Consider the following 22542-nt stretch of genomic DNA (forward strand, 5'->3'; position numbering starts at 1 on the left):
CTGAACATATTAAAAATATGGTAGTATTTGAAAAGTTCTCCTTATTAATCTATGATTAAAATAACCTACAAACAGCAGTTATTCATTGCATTTTTGCCATTCGTGTGAAATATCACTGCATTGCTGAATGAGCTAAACTCTGCTCTCATTTACATCAATTTAAAGCAATAGGGTTGTGCCCGCGTAACGAAGAAGAGAATTTGTCCCAATATCCGTAGCACTAGTATTACATTTAATGGAGGGATTTTCTTCATTCTTTCATCAAATTAAATAGAAAAATATTTTAAATAAAATGATTTCCATTATTTTTTCACATTTTTTTTTTCCTTTTGCAAATGGGGGTGCAGATATTGGCATGTGTGATCCTTTACTCATCTCGAAAGCTGCACTATTCCTTTTTTAAACTATATGGGGCTTTTCACTTACCAGTTCATTCTGGGCAACAATTCCCCATCTGCAATGACCTATCTTCCATCCCACAAAGCAGTCTTTTAAAATGTATATGACAACAGCACTCATTGGAATACATTTTCGAATGCTCAAATAGCGCTTAGATTCCTAAGTCCCACTGAAAGTCATTAGGAGTTCGGTGCCTAAGTGTGCCATTGTACCTTTGAAGAATTCATGGGCCATATGTAACTTGGGACTTTACTGTCTCAGAGACCACCTCTCTGCTTTTGAAGTCTCTGCCAACCATGACAGTTGAGTTGATACTAACGGTCGCTAAATTAATGTGAGTAGGCTGCCTGGAAGAAACTTATTTCCAAACTAGTTCTACCAGCTCATGCAAACCCATTTTACGAGCTGATCTGACAGAGCCCAAGTTAACTGGCCTTCAGAACTTAATATGTATAACCTGTTTCATTCCTTTGACATTTGTCAGATATGGGTGAGAGAGACTGCTTGTAGAGTTGGTTTCCTTCTAGTTTCTGTCTGGGAGAAATCTGTGTGTGCATATATATATATGTGAAGTTATATGTTTTACTACATTTGTGCATGCAGCCTGAACTTTTAGGTAAGGGCAAATTTTATAAAGGAAAAAAAAATAATGGTCTGATAAAGGAAGGTGCAATGCTAAACTTATATTAAGACAAACAAATTAGAGTTAAACAGCAGGTGAGACTCAACTCTTCTGCTGCAGTTGGAAAACATTGTCAGTGTTATGCATCAAACTCAGATTGCCTGAGAAGCTACGTCCCCAAATTACTTTTGAAAATAACCTTCACACATCCAGTGTCAGGTTGGAGTTGGGTTGGAGACACCTGTGAAGTGATAACAAGATAATTAAACAAAAGCTAAAGGATGTGTGTGTGTAAGGTATGGTCCTGATGTGGGTCTTTTTGCTACACTTTTTTTCTTTTTTCTCTTTCCATCTTTCCATCAGGAATGCGTTACCTAGGGAGGTGGTGGAATCTCCTTCCTTAGAAGTTTTTAAGGTCAGGCTTGACAAAGCCCTGGCTGGGATGATTTAGTTGGGGATTGGTCCTGCTTTGAGCAGGGGGTTGGACTAGATGACCTCCTGAGGTCCCTTCCAACCCTGATATTCTATGATTCTATGATTTCATATTTGATTCTCTGATTTGGTGCAATTCTAATGGCATCCACACTTAACATTTGAAACTTGCTATCAGACAATCTACAAGTGAGGAAAATCAATTAAGATCCCATATTTTGTTGCTTTATCCTAACTTGCTCTTTTTTAAAAAAGAGATTTACAAATGATATATTCCAGACTTTGAAACAATATATCATGTATGTGGAATCAAACATATATTTAGTAGAGATACAATATCAGATGGCCATAAGGTTCATTAAAAGTTTCTAGATAGATGACTGACATGAAATGACTGCCATTAACATAATGGATCACTCCCTCCTTGAAGCAATTCTTGCTTTCGTGGTTCCCTTCCTATCTGTTGGGAGTTCCTCCTTCTTTTCTGTCTGAAGTCTTTCAGGATTCTGCCCTTTCATTGGGCAAGCTCATCGAGTCACATATCAGCTCCTGCCTCTATGTTGATAACTTACACTGAATCCAGAGGGAAAACTCTCATTTTCTTTAATGGGGCCAGGATTTCACACTATCTCTAAACCCCAAACTACTTCACTTCATTCAGATTCACAACATCTCTTCCTGGAATCCCACTGCCAAATCTTTTAAGACCAGATACTGCCAGCATTACTCACACTGAGTAAGTAGTATCTTACTTCCTTCTTAGTGCTATTGACTACAATAGGACTAGTCTGGGATTAAGGTGCTCCTCAGCATGAGTAAGGGTGGCATAATCTATCCTATACTATGTAAGAAAATTGAATTTATTTTTTTCCTTCCAAGGCCTCTCTTTGTCCCTTTGCTACCTCAGTGGTTACATTACCAACTATGTTGTTGTTATGGCAATTATGAAGCTCTATGCTAAAGTTATTCTCACCATTGTTAATTGTTTCTTGGTGTTGAAATAACAATGCCAAAGTACAATAGAATAAGGGAAAGTGTTGTTTTAAGGGAGCTGCCACCTTTGTACGTTACATGTTTTTGTGGTATTAAACATCTCAGAATCATGTGAATACAGAACCTGTGTTGACTTTTAAAAATTATAACACAGTTGTTCAAAATGAGTTTCTCTTTCCACTCTGTTGCTAAAGCAGGAGTTCAGATTGTTCCTTGCAATAGCTAATGATTTCCCCAAAATCTAAGCATTCATTCAGGTATGACATGTGCTCAACTGTTGCATGAGATTGCAAACTCTGTGAATCTTTGTTTTGTATATTGCATAGCAGTGTATCCACAGTCCTTTGAGGGGATTTTGGTACTGCCATAATGTAAATATTAAAGAAGAACAAAAATTATATGCTGAATACTACTCTTGATAGTTAAATGAACAAGAAGCTGCTGCTCAAGTATTTTTGTTTGGAAATGTTGATTAAAGCAATTTTAAAATTGGACAAACATCCTGATAGTGATTTTTAATTCTAAACAATTTTTTAAATTTTTTTTACTTAGCAGACTATTTGCCGTTCACTCGTAGTATTCACAGGAAAATTACTTATGCAATATCTCTGGTATCCAATTACTATGTTTAACGTAATGTCAATACTTTTATGTTCATTGCAGTAAGGGTGGCTCTGGTCCGGTTCACTTAGAACTCAGCTGAAACTGGCTCAGGGGCCATCTCTTATCTCAGGGATGCTCTTTTGTTCCATACCGGCTGCTTCTTCCATTCATGGTGGGCAGGTAGTTTAGATGAAAATAACCTAAATTGCTTTGATTTCATAAAACAAACACTGAATGAGGTTGGGGTTCACAGTGTAGAACAATTACCATGTCACTTGAAGAAGTGACCTCCAGTGAGCAGCAATACCTAACGCATTAGATTTTAGGTAATATGACCCAATTCAGGTGACTTGTTCAAGCCTCCCCTCCCCAGTATGCACCCAAACTCCTCTCAGTTTCTCTGCCTCTATACATATACACACATTACATTTAAAGGTAATGCTAGTAATTAATCCTGGCTGCATGACATTTCAGGATTTACAATAGCTAAATGACTACTTGAAAATCTTGTAATCATTTAGATGTGCTTTTCTGGAAAGACCAACCATTACCTGCATGTTCGTAGACCCAGATCCTTACTGTCTAACATCATTTTGTTGCACTTTTACCAGTAGGTTATAGATCTAATACTAGAGAAAGTAGATCTACAACGTTAACTGTGCCAGAACAGCAAAGAACAACACATCATCGTTCACGATCTGTATCTCCTCACCGTGGTGATGATCAGGGCAGGACCCGTTCACGTTTACCAAATGTGCCATTACAGAGGTAGGGTTCACAAGTTAGCAACATTAGTTATTGAAACACTTTGTGATTCAAAATTTGTGTAACCAAGCAGAGATTCTATGTCACTTTCATCTGATTGAACTCTTCATTATTTTTCACAGTGTATTACTTTTTCTTCATGTGTTAGTTTAATATTGAAGCATATAAATTGTTTGAAGCCTACCACATCCTTAATCCTCTATTTAAATCACCCATCAGGTTACTTGCTTGTTAATTGCAATACTGTAACCCTAATCTTTCCTTACCTGACATCCTCCCTACTGTTTATCATTTTGTTCATTGTGTTGTATCTAAAATTTAGATTGAAAGCTCTTTCAGGTAGAGACTGTGCCTTTTGTGAGTCCACCATGGGTGCTATAAATAATAAATAACAATATACCATTAATAACCATGAATGAAATGATTTTGCAAGTAAGAGTAATCTGAAGTTACCAATTCCTATAAATTACATTCTAAGATTCTTTTTATGGGATTTGTTTAGTTAGAGAGAAAACAATAAAATACCAAATTTTATATATATATATATATATATATTTCAGAGAACAATGATACATTTAGACTGGCTATAAAGTTAAGTATATAGTTCCTGTATGTATAACTTCTGGTAGGCAACAAGTAATGAATAAGTGAATCTCTTTTGTTTTTTTCCTGCTTTACATTCATTAAAAATGTGTTGTGTGCTTTACATTTTCAGATGTAGACATTGCCAGGGTTGGTAGACTCAAAACTTGACAAACCTCCTTCATTCCTCTGTATGGAGAAAGGGAGAGGAGAAGGAGCTTCTCTGAACCTCTCTTGAAACCCATAGCCTCATCCACTCGTTCTCAGTTTTCCCTCCTCTGTCCTCTGGAGGTGTCTTCACTAGAAATCTTGGTACCTGCAATAGAGCAACAGCTAGCAATACTGCAGTTATACTTAGTACTAGCCACTAGTGTAAACAGGGCCCTGCTCATATGATTGTATAAACATAATAGTAGTATTGATGCTGGCAGCTACTGTAACAAAGATACTATGTGTTCTTGTGTAGACAAAGCTTGTGTTGCAGATAACGTTGCTTGGACCATAGATGAGTACAAGAGACTTTTTTCAGTGCCAATCACATGCTGGTCCCAGAATGACTTAATCCAGAGTGGCACCAGTCTTTCCTGGCCTTACAGTGGAAGACTGAGTTGCATTTAAGAAATCTGTTCCTCCACAGCACAGGCTATGAGGCCAACCCCTCTTTTTGCTCCTCACACTTAGCTGAAAGGCCAGACAACCCTTCACTTCCCTTTTAGAAAACAAAGTTTGAGCTCTTCTTGGAAAAACAGGAACTTTCAGTCTGTCAGCCAAACACTGAAACTCAGTAAAAACATATGGCTTGATTCACCCCCACTGGCACAGAGGTTTGCAGCTTGGTCCCTCCTGTAAGAGTGGCAGTTACTGCCCCTAATTTGCAGGGGCAGGGGGGGTCAGCCCTTCAAGTGATCAGTGGTGTTCCCACTGCTGCTGTCCATCAGGAATTTCACCACAGGAAAAGAACTTTTAGGTCAGACTCCGTAGCAGGTCAGAAACGTCTGGAAGATGTACACAGTCACACCCCCTTCCTATGCAGTGCCACACGCTTTAGGGATAGTGCAGACTACCTGTGGTCCCACCCTAACCTTTGCTGAAGGGCAGCCACAGACACTTCTTTCTGCTGCAAGGACTTTCCACTGACCAGGGTCCACAGGCCAGGACTCTGCGTTTGGAAACCTAGGTATGAAACTATAAAACCATAAACTTCAACATGAATTCTTGCTAGCTGTTCTCTCAAACTATTCTCCAAATACAGGAACATGTTCCCCATTAACATTGCTGAGTTCTGTGTTCACAAATAATTTAATTCTAAAAAGGGTAAAAATTACTGTTACCCGTGCTAAATGAGGGGTTTTTTCCCCCAAAGAGCTAATATTTTTGAAAAGTCATACATTAAGGAGAAACTTTCCAGCAGGCAACTTGTAACCATGTAACCTGTTAAACTGTGTTAACTATGGGGAGAAGAAAACCATCATACATATATGTATTATATAAACACTTCTAGGAGTTTAGATGAAATTCATCAAATGAGAAGATCACGTTCTCCAACTAGACACCATGATGCCTCCCGAAGTCCAGTTGATCGCAGGTCCAGAGACATGGATAGTCAGTATTTGTCAGATCATGAAAGGTATGTTTTCAACTTAAACTTATGAACATGCATAGAAGTGTCTTTGTCTTTTTGGTTAGTGTTTGAATGTACTTGTTTGAATGCACATTTGGGTTAATGGGAAAGGGGAAAGGAATGGTCATAACTGACAAGAACAACCATGATTACGGCACTAGGAGAGAAAAGGTGCTTTTATCAGTATTAGGCAACAGATAAGGAATAGGTTCTATATTCATACTGAAAATTATTTTTGTAGCATAGAATATGAAAAGAGGAAGGAAGAATAAACCAGGAATTTTGCCTTGTTTATGCAAAGAAATCATAGGAACAAATTTTGGTGCAGTACTTGAAAACATAATGGTGACTCTGGTTGTTCATATTTGTAGGTCCCTTAATTATTTCGTGGGAAAATGTTATATAGTATATAGTTATATAAATCATAGTGCCTATATTCTGCTACCCTTACTTTGTCAATAGTCCTATCAGTGTGAATAAGGGTGACAAAATCAGTCCTGGTGTTACTACTTTAAAATGATTCCTCAAGCCTACTATAAACAATGCCATCTGTAGTAGGGTGGAGAAATGGGAGAAGGGAATAAAACTGAAAATGTTTCTGGAACTTTTGTCCAGTTTTGAAGCAACATAGTAATTTAATAGCCAATGGCCTCTGCAGTGATCCCTAATTCAGTTTTGTATATGATCTTGCCTTTTCAATTTTAAATGAGATAACTTACATCTAGGCATTAATAAGTGTTGTTGATAGTTTTAATTTCTTGAGACTTGTTTTACCATGGCATACAATAAAATTAGGCAAGAAATATGTACAGAATTGTATAAGTTGGATTGTACCACTGATTTTCTTCTTAGAGGTGAATTGAAATGCTTTTTAATCATAAAAAAATCAGTTTTACAGTTAAAACACTAACACTGCAGTGTTTTCCACCTTATATGTAGGTTTCATTTTATTCTTTATAGTAAAAGTAGTTATATACTCAATAAACATATTTTTCAAAAATATGTTTATTGACCGTTTTCCTTAGTATTCTTTGTAAGTAGAGGTTGAAAGGGGGCAGGGGACATTGAAGGGTGACTCATATTCCTAGGCGCAAATTTAGACAATAAGTGTATGCAAAATATCCCACAGTCAAAAACAAAATTCCTGACTGTGTTCTTGGATCATATTTACATCTCCTCTCTTCCTGCTTGGATGGAAGGGCTTTAGGATTCTGCTCTGATTCTCTCTGAAGCAGAAGCCATCAGAGCAGAGACAAGGGTGGGGGTGCTGCTAGGGTGGGACTCTGACTGGGATAAGAGAGTTTTCCATTCTCTTCTTCTTGCTTTGAGAAGCCAGCTTTTGATGGATAAATGGAGTAAGTAGGTGTTGCTATCCTGAGGGGCCCCTGTACCTCTGCCAGGAGTTTCTTCTCCCAGAGACATCAGCTGCATCAGTCTCGTTTCACTCCCACCTGTAATAAACTTCTGTTGTCCAGCTATTCTGAAAGGAGGATGAGAGACACTTGATATGGTTTTAATCAGGCCACAGCTTCATTATTAGATGTCTGAGACTACCTGGCAGATAAACCTATACAGTGTAGGTAACTCCATGTTCATTCAATAGCTGTCCAGGGGCTTCCACCAGCCCCCCTTCATTTTCCATCCAGGTGCTCCAGCCAACCCTTGCTGGGACCTTATCATTCCCCCACTCCAATGGAGGATAAGGTACGCTATAAGGAAGGCAGGGTTGGCTCTCCCTCCCCCCGCCCATTCCTCTCCTTTAACCAACACCTCCCTTTTAAGTCCTTTACAAAGCCATTTATCTGGTCACTGTATCCCTTCCCTGTGGAGTACCTGCCCTGGGCATCCGCCCCACATGTACATAACATGTTGCGACATCATAGCCTAACTCCCTTTCCTACTCACCATAACAAAGCCCTCCCTGAACCCACTGTGGGGAAGGTGAAAAACCCCTCCACTCCACCTAGGCCAGTCTGGTGGTGAGGGAAAAATTCCTTCCCAGCCCCCCTGGAAAGGAGTGGCTAGTGCGATGCCTACAGCAGGTCCTAACCACACCTGGTATTTTGCCACCTCAAGGAGAGGGAAGGTGGGTGCTGCTTCGCTTGGTCTGGGGGAAAGGGGCTGCTGCTGCCAGGCTTGCCCCTTTTCAACTCCCCAGCCCTTCTGGTACCTGAGGATGAGTCAGCATCACCACGCTGACCCATTCCTCTTTTTGCAGCAGTTTCTGAGCCCCTCTCCCACCCCGACCCCAACCCATAAAGCACTATTCCTCTTTCCCTGGCAAGCTGGACAACACCTCCCCCCACCCCCGCTTAAGGTGCACTGCAGTCATTTCGGAAAGCACTATACAACTCTTGTTTATTTATCTCTAGTGGCGGGTCCCATGAGAACCACAAACTTATCAATGAGTAATACAGGCATCTTAAGGGGGAGCCTGTTGCAGTTACTACCAAGGAAGAAGATTAAGAATTTAAAGACCCTTTTCTTGATATGCTCTTGCAATAAGTTCACTCATTTACAGAAGTTCTCATCAAAATCCATACTTGCTGCTATCTGTCTAATATAGCATCCACTGGAAAGGTATGGATAGATCCATAGAACTTCCTGCTATCCCCATGCCTGAAATAATCTACAATTATTAACTGCATCTGATTATACCTATACAAGTTGTTACTAGTTATTTATTTGTATTGTGGTAGCACCCAAATCAATATGGGATATTCTGAATAATTCCTGGTAATAACCTTCATAATCTTTGTTCAGGAATTTCAACTATTATTTTTAAATTATTATGCAGGAGCAATAACAGAGAATCCTTAGATTTAGGAAAGTGAATCATGGCCTCATATAAAATTCCAGCTAGAGGACTGTTCAGCAACAAGTTGTGATATATTTCCAACAGAACTGGGATTGCCTTTGCTGCTATTTTTTTTTTTAATAAAAAAATTACTGGGGAAAGCTATCTAGTCGGGTGTCATAATTCTGACTGCTGTGAATTCAGGTATCATTATCTGATTCTCAGTGAAATAGGTCTCTCAGTGTTCTATTCCATCCATTTGTTTATAAATAAAATGTGGAAATCTCCATGTTCATATACACAATCTAGTATCTCCTTCAAAAATGCTTTTCTAGAGGAATACATTTTTCTGTAAATGTGTCAAAAACATAATTAATTATGAGACTATCAATACCTTACCAGTATGATTTTTTTTCAATTTGAGGAAATAATTAGAATTGTATTCCTTATTTATTTGCTATTTTATATCCCATGCATGGGTGTTTTATATCACTATTTTCAATGGGCCAAATCTTGACGTCCTTGATAGGCAAACTTTGACTGAATGAAGATAGAGTACATATTGAGCAAGAACCTTAAGATTTGACCTATGAACCAAATTCACTTCCTTTTCTGCCTCTGGATTTCATTAGTGCTTCTCCTATAAGGGGTAGCCGTGTTCAGAGGGGTAGCCGTGTTAACCTGTATCAGCAAAAACAACAAGGAGTCCTTGTGGCACTTTAGAGAGTAATATATTTATTTGGGCATAAGCTTTCATAACCCACTTCATCAGATGCATGGAGTGAAAAATACAGTAGGCAGGTATAAATATACAGCACATGAAAAGATGGGAGTTGCCTTATAAAGCAATATAATATTTATAAAAGTAGTTACTTTTTGTAGTGACCCAGCCACTCCCACTCTTTATTCAGGACTAATTTGATGGTGTCATGTTTGCAAATTAATTCCAGTTCTGCAGTTTCTTGTCAAAGTCTGTTTTTGAAGTTTTTTTGTTGAAGAATGGCCACTTTTAAGTCTGTTATGCAGTGTCCAGGGAGATTGAAGTGCTCTCTTACTGATTTTTGAATGTTACAATGCTTGATGTCTGATTTGTGTCCATTTATTCTTTTGCGTAGAGACTGTCGAGTTTGGCCAATGTACATAGCGGAGGGGCATTGCTGGTACATGATGACATATATCACATTGGTAGATGTGCAGGTGAATGAGCTCCTGATGGTGTGGCTGATGTAGTTAGGTCCTATGATTGTGTCCCTTGAATAGATATGTGGACAGAGTTGGCATTGGGGTTTGTTGTAGGGATTGGTTCTAGGGTTACTGTTTCTGTTGTGTGGTGTGTAGTTGCTGGCAAGTATTTGCTTCAGGTTGAGGGGCTCTCTGTAAGTGAGGACTGGCCTGTCTCCCAAGGTCTGTGAGAGAGAGGGATCATCTTCCAGGATAGGTTGTAGATCCTTGATGCGCTGGAGAGGTTTTAGTTGGGGGATGCTGGTGATGGCTAGTGGCATTCTGTTACTTTCTTTGTTGGGCCTGTCCTGTAGTAGGTGACTTCTGGGTACCCTCCTGGCTCTATTAATCTGTTTCTTCACTTCCTTAAGTAGGTATTGTAGTTTTAAGAACGCTTGATAGAGATCCTGTAGGTGTTTGTCTCTGTACGAGGGATTGGAGCAAATGTGGTTGTATCTTAGGGCTTGGCTGTAGACAATGGATCGTGTGATGTGGTCTAGATGAAAGCTGGAGGCATGTAGGTAAGTATAGCAATCAGTAGGTTTCTGGGATAGGGTGGTGTTTATGTGACATCACTTATATGCTCTGTTGTGTCCAGGAAGTAGATCTCTTGAGTGGACTGGTCCAGACTGAGGTTGATGGTAGGGTGGAAATTGTTGAAATCCTGGTGGAATTCCTGAAGGGCTTCCTTCCCATGGGTCCAGATGATGAAGATGTCATCAATGTAGTGCAAGTAGAGTAGGGACACTAGGGAACAAGAACTGAGGAAGCGTTGTTTTAAGTCTAACTTGACACCATCAAATTAGGCCTGAATAAAGACTGGGAGTGGCTGGGTCACTACAAAAAGTAATTTTCCTCTACTAATTTTCCCTCTGTTGATATTCACACCTTCTTGTTAACTGTTGGGAATGGGCCACATCCACCCTGATTGAATTGGCCTCGTTAGCACTGACCCCCCACTTGGTAAGGCAACGCTCATCTTTTCACGTGCTGTATATTTATCCCTGTCTACTGTATTTTTCATTCCATGAATCTGATGAAGTGGGTTATAGCCCACAAAAGCTTATGCCCAAATAAATTTGTTAGTCTCTAAGGTGCCACAAGGACACCTCATTGTTTCTCCTATAACAGTTTATGTTGTCTCTGGGTCTGTCTACATTGCAGTTAAAAACCTGCAGGGCCCATGCCACCCCTAACTCTGGCTTGTGGGGCTCATGCTAAGGGGCTTTTTAACTACAGTGTAGACCTTCAGGTTTGGGCTGGAGCCCAGGCTCTAGGACCCTGCAAGGTGGAAGGGTTCCAGAGTTTGGGCTGCATCCTGAGCCCGAATGTCTACACCGCAATTAAACAGCCCTCTTTGACCGACCCCTGTGAACCCGAGTCAGCTGGCACAGGCATCTAGTCGCAGTGTAGACATACCCTCTGATAACTAAGCCGTGCATGGACCTGAATCATTACAGTGCTTTGGCTTTTGTAATGTCCTCAAATCTTTCTAGGGAAACACAGAACCCTTTGTGTGTACAAGAAATAAAAGAGGAATTTTATTTTCAATTACTTTGTTTTAAATTATATTGTATGTATTTGTAATTTGGAAGTCTACACATAAATTCTGCTAATGATATGAGATATTAAATAGTTTTATTGTTCTTTCCTTTTAAGAAAAACAATTCAGTTCACCTTTAACATATTTTGTTGCATCAAAATCAGGCCTGTAGTTCCAGATGCAAACTTGCAATCCACATGTGAGATTTAAGTCGTGATTTTGATTACCCTGGTTTATTATATTACATAAATATTGCTCATACCAGTTTCCATAGTGAAATTTATAGTTTCATGACAATATGAAGTATGAAAGTAATTGAGCATTTTTCCACTTCGCATAATTTTTATATCTTTTCTCTCTCTGTTACCATAGTACTTCATATGATTCTTTGATTCTTTTTAAATGATGCATCTTCATGAACTTTAGCCTCACTTTGGTGTCAGTAACAATAAGGAGATTCTGGGACTTCTCTGTGTGATTTGCACTGAAGTGCAGATACCCACAGAAATCATCAAAGGGACATGCTGTTATCACAATCATGTTTATTAAAGATGGAAATGATTAATTTACAGTAGCTATATTGTTGGCTGTAGCACTTGGCTCTTGTAATATACTGCTGGTTGAAATAATGGAGTAAGTGGACTGTAAAATAGAAATGATTAGAAAGGAGATTTTGATAACTGATTAACACATTTTCTGTTTCTGTAAGGGAATATATAACAAAATATCGTAATTAAAAAGCTTTAGATCAGAATCTACCTTTGAATAAACTTAATATTTTGGTGGACAAATATTTTTCTTTTCACCAAAATGATGAGTTGATGCTCCTTACACTGTATTCGCTAGAGCATAAAACTAAGTTTATAACTCCCCACCACCCTTCTGCGTGCACACACTCTCTTGTCTGGGTTCAAAAATGGAGGTTCTACAGTTCCATTTTTATTATCATGCTGCCAAGTTTTAATAAATACCTACTTTAAGAACTAGAAGATTACATAGCAGTGTAATTTGATAAAGAATCCTGTCAATATTTAATATTAAAAACTCTGAAGTAACTTCAAAATTTAAAAAAAGAAAAAGACAAAATTAGATGTCCACTTAAAAGTATTATCTGAATATATAGTTGTCATAGGTACTTTATTGCTTACATTTTAGAGCAGCATTGTAATTTGTTTTGGTTTGAACACTATCAAGACAGCTATCTCAGTGCGAGCTTTCTGGTTTCTTTTTTTATGTTTTCATTTGCATATCATTTGCATAACTCATGTCATCTAATACTTCATATTTATATCTGTTTCACTCACCACCCATCCTGTCTGTGCAGTGAGCTTCTTATGCTGCCCAGAGCAAAACGAGGAAGAAGTGCAGAGTGCCTACATACCACCAGGTAAATACAGGAATTCGATAACCATGATTTCTTATAGTTAGTTTCTGTGTACTTCACTAGCCCAATCATTTCCTTTAGCTTTATTAATATTACAGTAAGTAACGGACACCATTTTCTTAACATGTAACTGAATTGCCATTTAATTATTTTTTTTAAAAAAAGAACTGATCGAGATTTTTACATATGTGTGTTTACTTTGATAGTTATGATTAGAGCAGTTGAAAGCCTAGTGGTAAAATAAGTGTCAACAGTCACATTTGAAATTAAATAATACAAATATTTCTGCAGCATATACTTTTGTGATAGATTACCTGTCTAGTCAGAAAAGGTGTGATTTTCAAATGCATGGCAGTATTATTGTGGTTTTATAAAGTTTCTTTTGTGTTTTTTGATTTTTTATGGTTGTTTGATTTCTTTCCTTTGTTATTATGTATGTTTTGACAACAAACTTGAAGAAAATTCCTCAGAAGAGCACATGACTAGATAAACAAAGGTTGCATGTCACTGTGCTTCACCTGACAGCTCTCACTTGGGTATGTCTACACTGCAAAAAAAATACCCGTGACAGCACGCCTTAGTGCCCAGGTCTACAGACTCGGGCTCACATGGCTCGCACTACGGCACTACAGCTGGCATCGTAGATGTTTCTGCTTTTTAGGCTCTGAAACCTGGCAAGTGGGTGGGTCTCAGGGCCTGAGCTCCAGCCCGAGTGGGAATGTCGATACTGCTATTTTTGTAATGTAGCATGAGCCCTGCAAGCCCAAGTCTGTAGATCCAGGCTCTGAAACTTGCTCATGTGGTTTGTGTGGTTGGTTGGTTGGTTTTTGCAGAATAGATGTACCCATTGTTTCCTACCTTCCATTTAGAATTTTAGTTTTGGTTTTGTCTGTGCTGGGCCCTGCCAGGGCATTTCCCCCTTTTGAATTGATAAGTGCGCTATATCCCGTGAGGACTCCAAATCCCAGAGACTGAAATATTCCACATTGACTCCAGTCTCCAGTAGGTCCTACAGCACTCAAGAACTCAAAAAGAAAGGACCCAGCACAGATGCAGCTGAGCCCCAAATTTAAATTATTCTGTAGGGAGCTGGACCTTCAGTGAAGTAATGGGACTGCTTATGTGTTTAAGTTAAACATATAAGTAAATGTTTGTAGGATCAAGGCTTGTAACGCCTGAACTAATTTTTAATGCTTTTGCAACACGAGGTAATATTTCATACCTCAAAGAAGACACATCTTTAGTTTTGGTATCTCCCTGGATTCCCATTTGGAAGATTTTGTTTAATTACAATTTTTTAAATCAGGAAACACTACCCTTTAGAGCCTAACTAGAGCATACTGGTGATGAGAGTACACAGGCTACCTGTTAGCAGTTAGAAATCTCTGAAACTTCTCTTCACATTTTAAACTGGAAGCCATTTACTCTGAATCTTTGTAATAAGGAATGACTTCATATTATTTAGCAGACAGTGAAAACAAATAAGTTCATAAATCTAAACAAATAAGTCCTTAAATCAAAAGGTTAGATACTTTGGCAATATGTCATATTGTACCTGCTGAGAGTTGGTTATGTTTTATGTACTCGTTGTCTACTCATACTCTGGTGTAACACAATGGTGCATCACATTGATTGATGCAGCCATTGTGTTACACCAGATTTACACCAATTCATTATTGTAATCTCAATGGAATTACACTGACATAAAATGTGAGTAACACGCTGGTGAATCGGGTGCTTGATTTCCAATTTCCCTTGGATAAGAAATATCTGCGGCCATATTAAAAAACTGGGTCTTTCTATGTATTCAGCTTGAATCCTATAATACATTATGCACTGTATAGACAGAAAGATCTAAGGACCAGATTTAATGGAGGACACTGATTTACAGCAACTGAGAATCTGGGGAGAATCTCTAGCAGAGATGGGCCAAAACTGAACTTTTTACTTTATCAGACACCCAAACCCACGGTGAGCTTTGGTGGTTGGTATAAGAAGGAACCAGGATTAAACCACCCCATGGGAGCCCTAGACCTAAAGTTTCCCATCTCATTCAACCCTTGTTCCAACATATTGCTAAAGGTTGGGTTCAGATACAGCTTGGACCCATCTTCACCCTGACACCCTTTCCTAAATTTTGGAGCTTTGGATAATATGGAATCCTGATGTGAACCATTCTTGGGTTTGCAAAAGAAAAACCTACCTGATCAATTTTTGTGAAAGAAAAACAAAACTCAATCTCACCAGCCTACCTCTGGGCCATATAACAGAGAAGTTAAATACAAATCTGGAAAAAGCATTGACTTAAGTGTAAAAATTGAAGAAAAAGTGTAGTCACAGTTTATTCCCATGCTTTTGGTACATCCAATTAGACAGTGATCACTTTAATTCAGATCTAAAATTTGACTAAACTAATTGGTTATTAGTAAGCAAAGAAAAATCTTTTTCTGATCTAATTTTAAGAACACAAGCATTTTCAATTTTATTTTATTTTTGTTAGGATAAATTGGCAGCACTTTCTTGCAATCTTTGTATATCTATTTCTATTTCTCCTCTTCTGGTGACATTTATAAATATAAGTGTCATTGTGCGCAATCAGCTCTTTTGCAGGTGTTACAGTTATGAGAACTAAGGAAAACATGTATGTACTTTTCTACTCACAAACTGATCATTAGTAAAAGTTTAGGTCGGTACTCTCTAAATTTTACTTAACCTTAAAAATTAGGATTGGAAAAGACCCTGTAATACCATGCAGTCCAATGCACCACTGGTCTGCATGATTGTTCCCTAAACAATGGGTGTCACAAATTTGTCCAGGATAATTTTAATTTTCCAGGTCTCATCAATGATAGTGGAAAGACGAACTTATGGTTAGGTTCTGTTACACTGTATAATACTTAGAAAGAACTTCAGCATCAGTGCAATGGTTCCATTAAAGTTCATTGTAAATTTAAAGTATTATCATTAGAAAAGAACTACAGGCTAACTTTCTGTGACTGAGGAAGTTCGTGCTTCAGTGTTTCTGGGTTTCAACATTTAATAAACCATTTCAGTCCCCGCTTCTCTGTTGTTCCTGGCCCCCTTCCCCTTTATGTCAGCTTCATGGGACCACGCAGCTCCTGTTCCTTCACTTCCCTCTTCTGGCCTTTCTTTTTTCAGCTCCCACTTCTGCATCTCCTTGTCTCTTTCTGAGTCTGTATTTGTTCCTTTCCCCTTACAGGTCATCAATTACTTTAAAATGGCTGAGTTGCAAATATTCAAAATTCTCACTTAATTCTTATATGAAACACAATATGGTGAATTTTATCTGGCCCCTAGTGGAATTTTAATTATAGCACAAAGCCTCAACACAATTTAGCATGATCAACAGTCTTCTGACAAATTGCCCACAAGTGGGATACAGGTCAGAATGGAGGTGCACTCATGTAAGTTCACGCAGCACTCGCCTATGTTGTGCCTTGCTCTAGTTACTGTTATTTCCTCACTTTCAAGTTCAGTACCAAATATACCTATTTAAAAAAAAATTGGATACTGTACTAACAGTATAGTACTCTTAATAATGTATTTGATATATATATTTATATAATAGTTCTATACTCCGCAGTAATATAATGGAGCTATGAAATATGACAGTATCCATTGAACAGCTTGTTTATTGCTGCATATTGCTGCATGTACTTGGGACGTTGGGTTAACTCAACAGTAGATGCTCCACAATGTGCCAGGTGGTCACTCTGAAGTACAGTTATCAACACAATGATGACACATTGTTATGCATAGAAGCTGGCCCACCACACAGCAATAGAAGTATAATAATGGCTACCATAGATTGGTTGCTAAAATGAGTTACAAGGCTTATGGGGCCTGATCCAACTCCCATTAAATTCAGAGTCCAAAAAAGACTAATAGCTTGGATGCCATTGTCTCATATGCCCACTCAACAAGTTATTGGGCATCTATGTTGTTGGCATTGTTTCTGCACACACATTTACATTGGTGTAACTGTAAAGTTTAGGCATGCTATGGGCATAGTGCTGTAGTAATAAATTCTTATCTTCTAGACATCTTATTGTATTGCGTTGTATTTATTATTATTGATAATTTTAGTTTAGAGTGTAGTGTGTATGTAACATTAATTAGAGATAGTCCAAGCTTTAAAATCAGGATTCAGAATCCCTCACATATGGAGGTGTTCAGATACAGGGATACAGATGCACCCAGCTCTAAATCCCATGTGGAGTCAAGGAATGCTATTAAGAGGAACAACACCTGGAGGTGGCAAGGACCTCCAGGGTGCGTATCCTTCTGCCAGTCCCACCAAAGCCCTCCCTTGGTGGAATGTGTGGACACTCCATAAAAGTTTGTTTTAATTCCAGTTAACTGCACTATGTGGAACAGATTTCAATTTGGGTAGTCACACTCTTCCTTTATATTTCTCCTGGAGTTTCACTTGGCCAGGGTAGTCCACACTCCTAGTTCTAAAATGTTATGTACTGTGGCCTTGGTTTATTATGTTAAACAGTTGTCATCCAAAGGTATGTCTATGCTTCAAACTGGAGGTGTAATTCGTAGCTTGAGGAGACGTGTGTATGCTAGCTCAATCAGAATAGAAGCGTAGCCTCAGTGATGTGAGCAGTGGGAGGATCTACCTGCACTTGGGTTGGCTAGCCCCTCCTGGCACTGTGGCTACACTTCTGTTTTTAGCATGCTAGCTCTATGTAGATATACACTAATACCACAGAGGTACTGTACCTTGGTGATGGATAAACCAATTCTAATATTTTTAAAATTAGCTTACCATTATTAATGCTGTTTAACTTAATGTGATCTATGGACATATTCACAAAAGGACATTTAGGTGCCACTGGCATTCTTAAACCCCATTCAGTTGCCACCTAATCGTGTAGGTGCCTAAACTCATTGGCACCTACATTTTTGTTGTGAAAGGTGCCTAGGAACCTATGTTTCTGCTTCTGAGAATGTGCACTGTTGCATCATTCTAGACATCCAGATGCCTTAAGCCCCAACGGGAAGATAGATGTTCTCCTGCCTGTCTCACCTGTGAGGCTCGATCTGGTAAGCAAACTCTGAGCTTGCTAACTAGATCAGGGCCCTTTCAAATTCCTGGGGGGGAGGGGCTGGTATCTATTTCATAACTTTTAGCCCAGTAGTTAGAATGATCACCTGGGAAGTGGGAGACCTGGGTTTAATTCCCCCTTCTGCTTGATTGGAAGAAAGAATTTGAACATGAGGTGATGTTGACTTAGCCACTGAGCTATGGGATATTCTTATATGTGGCTCCCTCCCTCTTTCCTCTTGAAGCTGTTTCACTTTTGATTAAGTACTTAAATAGTCATTGGGCCAGAGAAAGAGAGTGTATGTGAGAACAACTCTATGACTGGAGTTTAGGGCTTTCACTTGGGAGGTGGAAGACTTAGATCCAGCCCCGCTGCTTCAATAGCTCTCTAATTATTTATCCAAGTGGGACAGCATCAACAGGGGAGATTGAAGGAGCCACACATCAGAATATCCCTAAGCCCAGTGGTTTGGGCAACCTTCTGAGTGATGGGAGGACCCTTGTTTAAATCCTTTCTCCTGATCAAACATGGGGGTATTGAACCTGGGTCTCCTACATCCCAGCAGAGTGTTCTAACCACTGGGCTAAAAGGTAAGCACTGGCATCACCACCACTGGTGGCATTTCTTGCAAGAAACAGCTTAGGTACCCGACGAGAGGCAGGGCTCAGGACACACCCTCTCATCGCATTCTAATTGATTAGTTTAGATGACCCTGGCCTAGTTTGCTGCCTTTTGTGAATCCTATGCTTAGCAGCCTATCTCTCCCCATATAGGGAACCTAAGTGCCTAACTCAGGTGTTGTGAAAACAAGTGACTTTCTAGTCTAAAAGTTAAGCCCCATAGTACTCAGCATTGCAATGCCTAAAGTCCCACTGTGAACCTGGCCCCTAGTATACCACCTCTAAAGGACTTTAACACATGACATTTTTGAATACTAATACAACTGTGGTTTAGTTTGTGATATTGTATATAGCAGTGTGTTTTAGTAGGCATTTAATTTATCGTATAGATAACTAGAAGGGATCATTAAATCACACAATGTAGATTAAAATAAAGTAGTATTGACATATAAAGATAGCTAGCATAAAAATAGCAACTTCATGTTTTACAACAGCTAATACATTTTAATCAAAAATTGAAAAGATTCCAAGGTATTTTAGTTCCAGAGGAAAATTCAGACCTACGATGTTACTCTAAATTTACTTATGTGAGTAGCTTCACTGAGTTTGCATGCATAGGAGATCTGGTCCTGAAATTACATGTTGGTTGAACGAAGAAAAGGATACATTGAGAAATCTATGCATATACCAGTTCAAACTTGCTATAATATTATGCACATTACATAGTCTTCATTCTAGTTAACATTGTTCTACTGTTACCTATACTTCCGTTTCTGGCATGCTTTGTTTTTGTTTTTGTTTTTGTTTTCTTCTGTTCTTCCACATTCAAGAAATTCTGTTAGGCACTATAAAACATTACCACCCAAGATGCCTTTACTAGAGAATGGTACTCACTGGAATATTTACAGGTAAGTAAGTATTCACTTAAATTATTTAAACAAACATACACATTATAATAATATAGTGGTACTTTCTAGAAAACTTTAACAGATAAAAACATGTACTTATAAACATAAATAGATTCAACTATCTAAAATTAACTCTTACATGAGTGACAAACACTTGCAACCTCTGTATTGTCTAGAATTCTTCTATCGTTAAACTCTACTGAAATGTCAGTACTGGAGTTAAGTAGTATTACAGTTTTCTTTTCCTTATGTCTCATTTTTCTTTCTTTATGTGTATGATTTTGATTACATGTGAAATTAAATTTTATTTTTATTTTAAATAATTTTAATTTATAAAGCTCAACTCTGCCTGCATGTGCTAAAACCAAATCAGTGATTAGACAGGATATTTCACTCCTTCGTGATTGTCTTAATGCACAAATACCAAGATTTACAGACGAACTCTTGGTTAGGTAAGAACTGAGTAGAAGTGCCCCTTCCTGTTTAGTATGTAATATGGTTTTCTAAAGTAAATTAGCTTCACTCTAAAGTATTTTTACTTGAGATATACTGTATCCTGTCCTTCTGTGTTGGTATAGCAGTTGTTACTAGTAATAAATATTTAGATGTATTGTTTTAGTATTTCCCGTTCCACTTTCTCATAAGTATATATTGTTTAGTCTCATTTTATGGTCTTAGATACTTGAGATTTTTTATGCAAACAAGTTCAAACATAATCTTTCATTTGGTTTTATTTTTTAAACAAATATTTGCATTGTCATCTAGTCAGCTCTTTTACATCTTTATTAATTAAATCATTGTGATACCACATTTTTATGTAAAGAGAATATTATTTTATTATTTAAAATCTAACATTGTGTTCCTTTCTTTGTTTTCTTTTTCTTTCTCTTCTACCATTGGATGCAATGCACTGGCACTAGTGAACTACAGCCCTCCCTTGACAGGGCTAGGAGTGCTAGTACCAACTGCTTGAGACCAGATACTAGTTTGCATTCACCAGAACGAGAAAGGTATAAAGTAAAGACTTATGAATTTCTTGTCATCTGTGCTGGTGAACTTTGTCAGTTTTGTTTGTTTCTCCATATGAGTCTTCTACATGTCTGTACATTCATATCTGCTTTGGTATTTGTAGACATTTTTGCCCCTATACTCATATATGCCATGCAAATTGTGCGTTGCAGTTTATAATTGCTTCTGGCTTCTTCTTTCCCTACTTTTGGTTCAAGCTGATGTCATTGTTTACAAAAGTCCTCAGTATGCTGATAATAACACTGCAGTGTTAAGTGAGGTGAAGGAGCACCACTTGATTGTTAATCTTCATTATCATCTGCTAAGATGTATTACTTTTATTTCTTGCCCATTCTGCAAATTGCAAATGAGATGGTGACATAAAATTTACAAATTATATAATTAGGATGCAAATCGTGAAATCAAACTCTTATTTTTCAAATCAAAATTGTAATTTGTATAACAGCGTGTACATCAATTTCCACAAACCAACCAACCAACTACATTATTTTCTTAATCTAATCTGCCATATCTATTGTTGTTTGTTTAAATTATAAATCAAAACAATGTAATGATCTTTGCACTATATAACACTGTACTTAGTTTACATAAGCTTCAAGAATACATTTTCAGCTATTTAAATGAAATATAGTTGCACTTGTTATGTTGAATAGAAACATTTAAAGACTGCTTTCTGAACTTTCACCTTTAAAGCTAGTGTAGTTCAAAGCCACAGGGAAACCAAATACTATGGACAGATTTTGTAATTAGATATGAGTATGTCTTAACAGAGAATTTTTGAATGTTTGCAGTATTTTTGTCTAAGAATTCTTGTTTTCTATAGCGTGAAATCCTGACCCCACTGACGTCAACAGTAAAACTCACATTGGCTTCAGTAGGAGTAGGATTTAGCCCATGGTGTAAATACTCAATTGATATGTAGGATAATAATGTGAATTTGCTCATCAATCAGTCCAGAAAAATTGGTTATTGAAATTAGCAAACCACTGAGCATTTTTGTTGTTGTAAAGTGATGAGCAGAGTAACAAGCAATCCATAACTAAGGCCTAGGATATTAATGTAAACTTTTTGTATGGTTTTAGCAACAACAAAAATATTCCAAAAATTAGTTACATTTTCAAAGCAGGACATGTGGTTTGCTATATTAATTTCAAGGGAAATCATGCCACTAAAGCACTACATCATTTTGAAAATTCTGGAAACAATAGCTGGTCACCATTAAAACATCTAGTTATAGGGAAAAAGTCTTCTCTGAAATCTAAACCCAGCTTTGAAGCTATGTAGAAGCCTCATGTTTCCATGATAGGCAGAGTCCCCTGGGAGGCAAATATGAGGGGGAAAGGAGTCCAGGAGAGCTGGCTGTATTTTAAAGAAGCCTTATTGAGGGCACAGGAACAAACCATCCCGATGTGCAGAAAGAATAGCAAATATGGCAGGTGACCAGCTTGGCTTCACAGAGAAATCTTGGGTGAGCTTAAACACAAAAAGGAAGCTTACAAGAAGTGGAAACTTGGACAGATGACTAGGGAGGAGTATAAAAATATTGCTCGAGGATGCAGGGGTGTAATCAGGAAGGCCAAAGCACAATTGAAGTTGTAGCTAGCAAGGGATGCGAAGGGTAACAAGAAGGGTTTATATAGGTATGTTAGCAACAAGAAGAGGGTCAGGGAAAGTGTGGGACCCTTACTGAATGGGGGATGCAACCTAATGACAGATGATGTGGAAAAAGCTGAAGTACTTTTTTTACCTCTGTCTTCACAGACAAGGTCAGCTCCCAGACTGCTGCACTGGGCAGAACAGTATGGGGAGGAGATGAGCAGCCCTCAGTGGTGCAAGAACAGGTTAAGGACTATTTAGAAAAGCTGGACATGCACAAGTTCATGGGTCCGGATCTAAAGGATCTAAAGATCTGAGGATGCTGAGGGAGTTGGCTGTTGTGATGGCA

General features: G+C 38.2%; 1 protein-coding gene across 49 annotated transcripts in view; it reads left to right on the forward strand.

Annotated features, from left to right (window-relative positions):
* The window catches only part of RIMS1 (regulating synaptic membrane exocytosis 1), a 489881-nt gene that overhangs the window by 305571 nt on the left and 161768 nt on the right, over positions 1-22542 (forward strand). For 18 of the 49 annotated variants that reach the window (XM_043542504.1, XM_043542505.1, XM_043542468.1 and 15 more), the window contains 5 exons: positions 3661-3817; positions 5898-6023; positions 12903-12965; positions 19491-19568; positions 20489-20578. In XM_043542504.1, coding sequence (XP_043398439.1) covers positions 3661-3817; positions 5898-6023; positions 12903-12965; positions 19491-19568; positions 20489-20578 — 514 coding nt within the window. The remainder of the gene's footprint in view (positions 1-3660; positions 3818-5897; positions 6024-12902; positions 12966-19490; positions 19569-20488; positions 20579-22542) is intronic. The other 31 variants (XM_037894322.2, XM_043542506.1, XM_043542509.1 and 28 more) reach the window with 4 other exon arrangements.

This window comes from Chelonia mydas, chromosome 3, assembly GCF_015237465.2.
Source record: "Chelonia mydas isolate rCheMyd1 chromosome 3, rCheMyd1.pri.v2, whole genome shotgun sequence".
Taxonomy (NCBI): Eukaryota; Metazoa; Chordata; order Testudines; family Cheloniidae; genus Chelonia; species Chelonia mydas.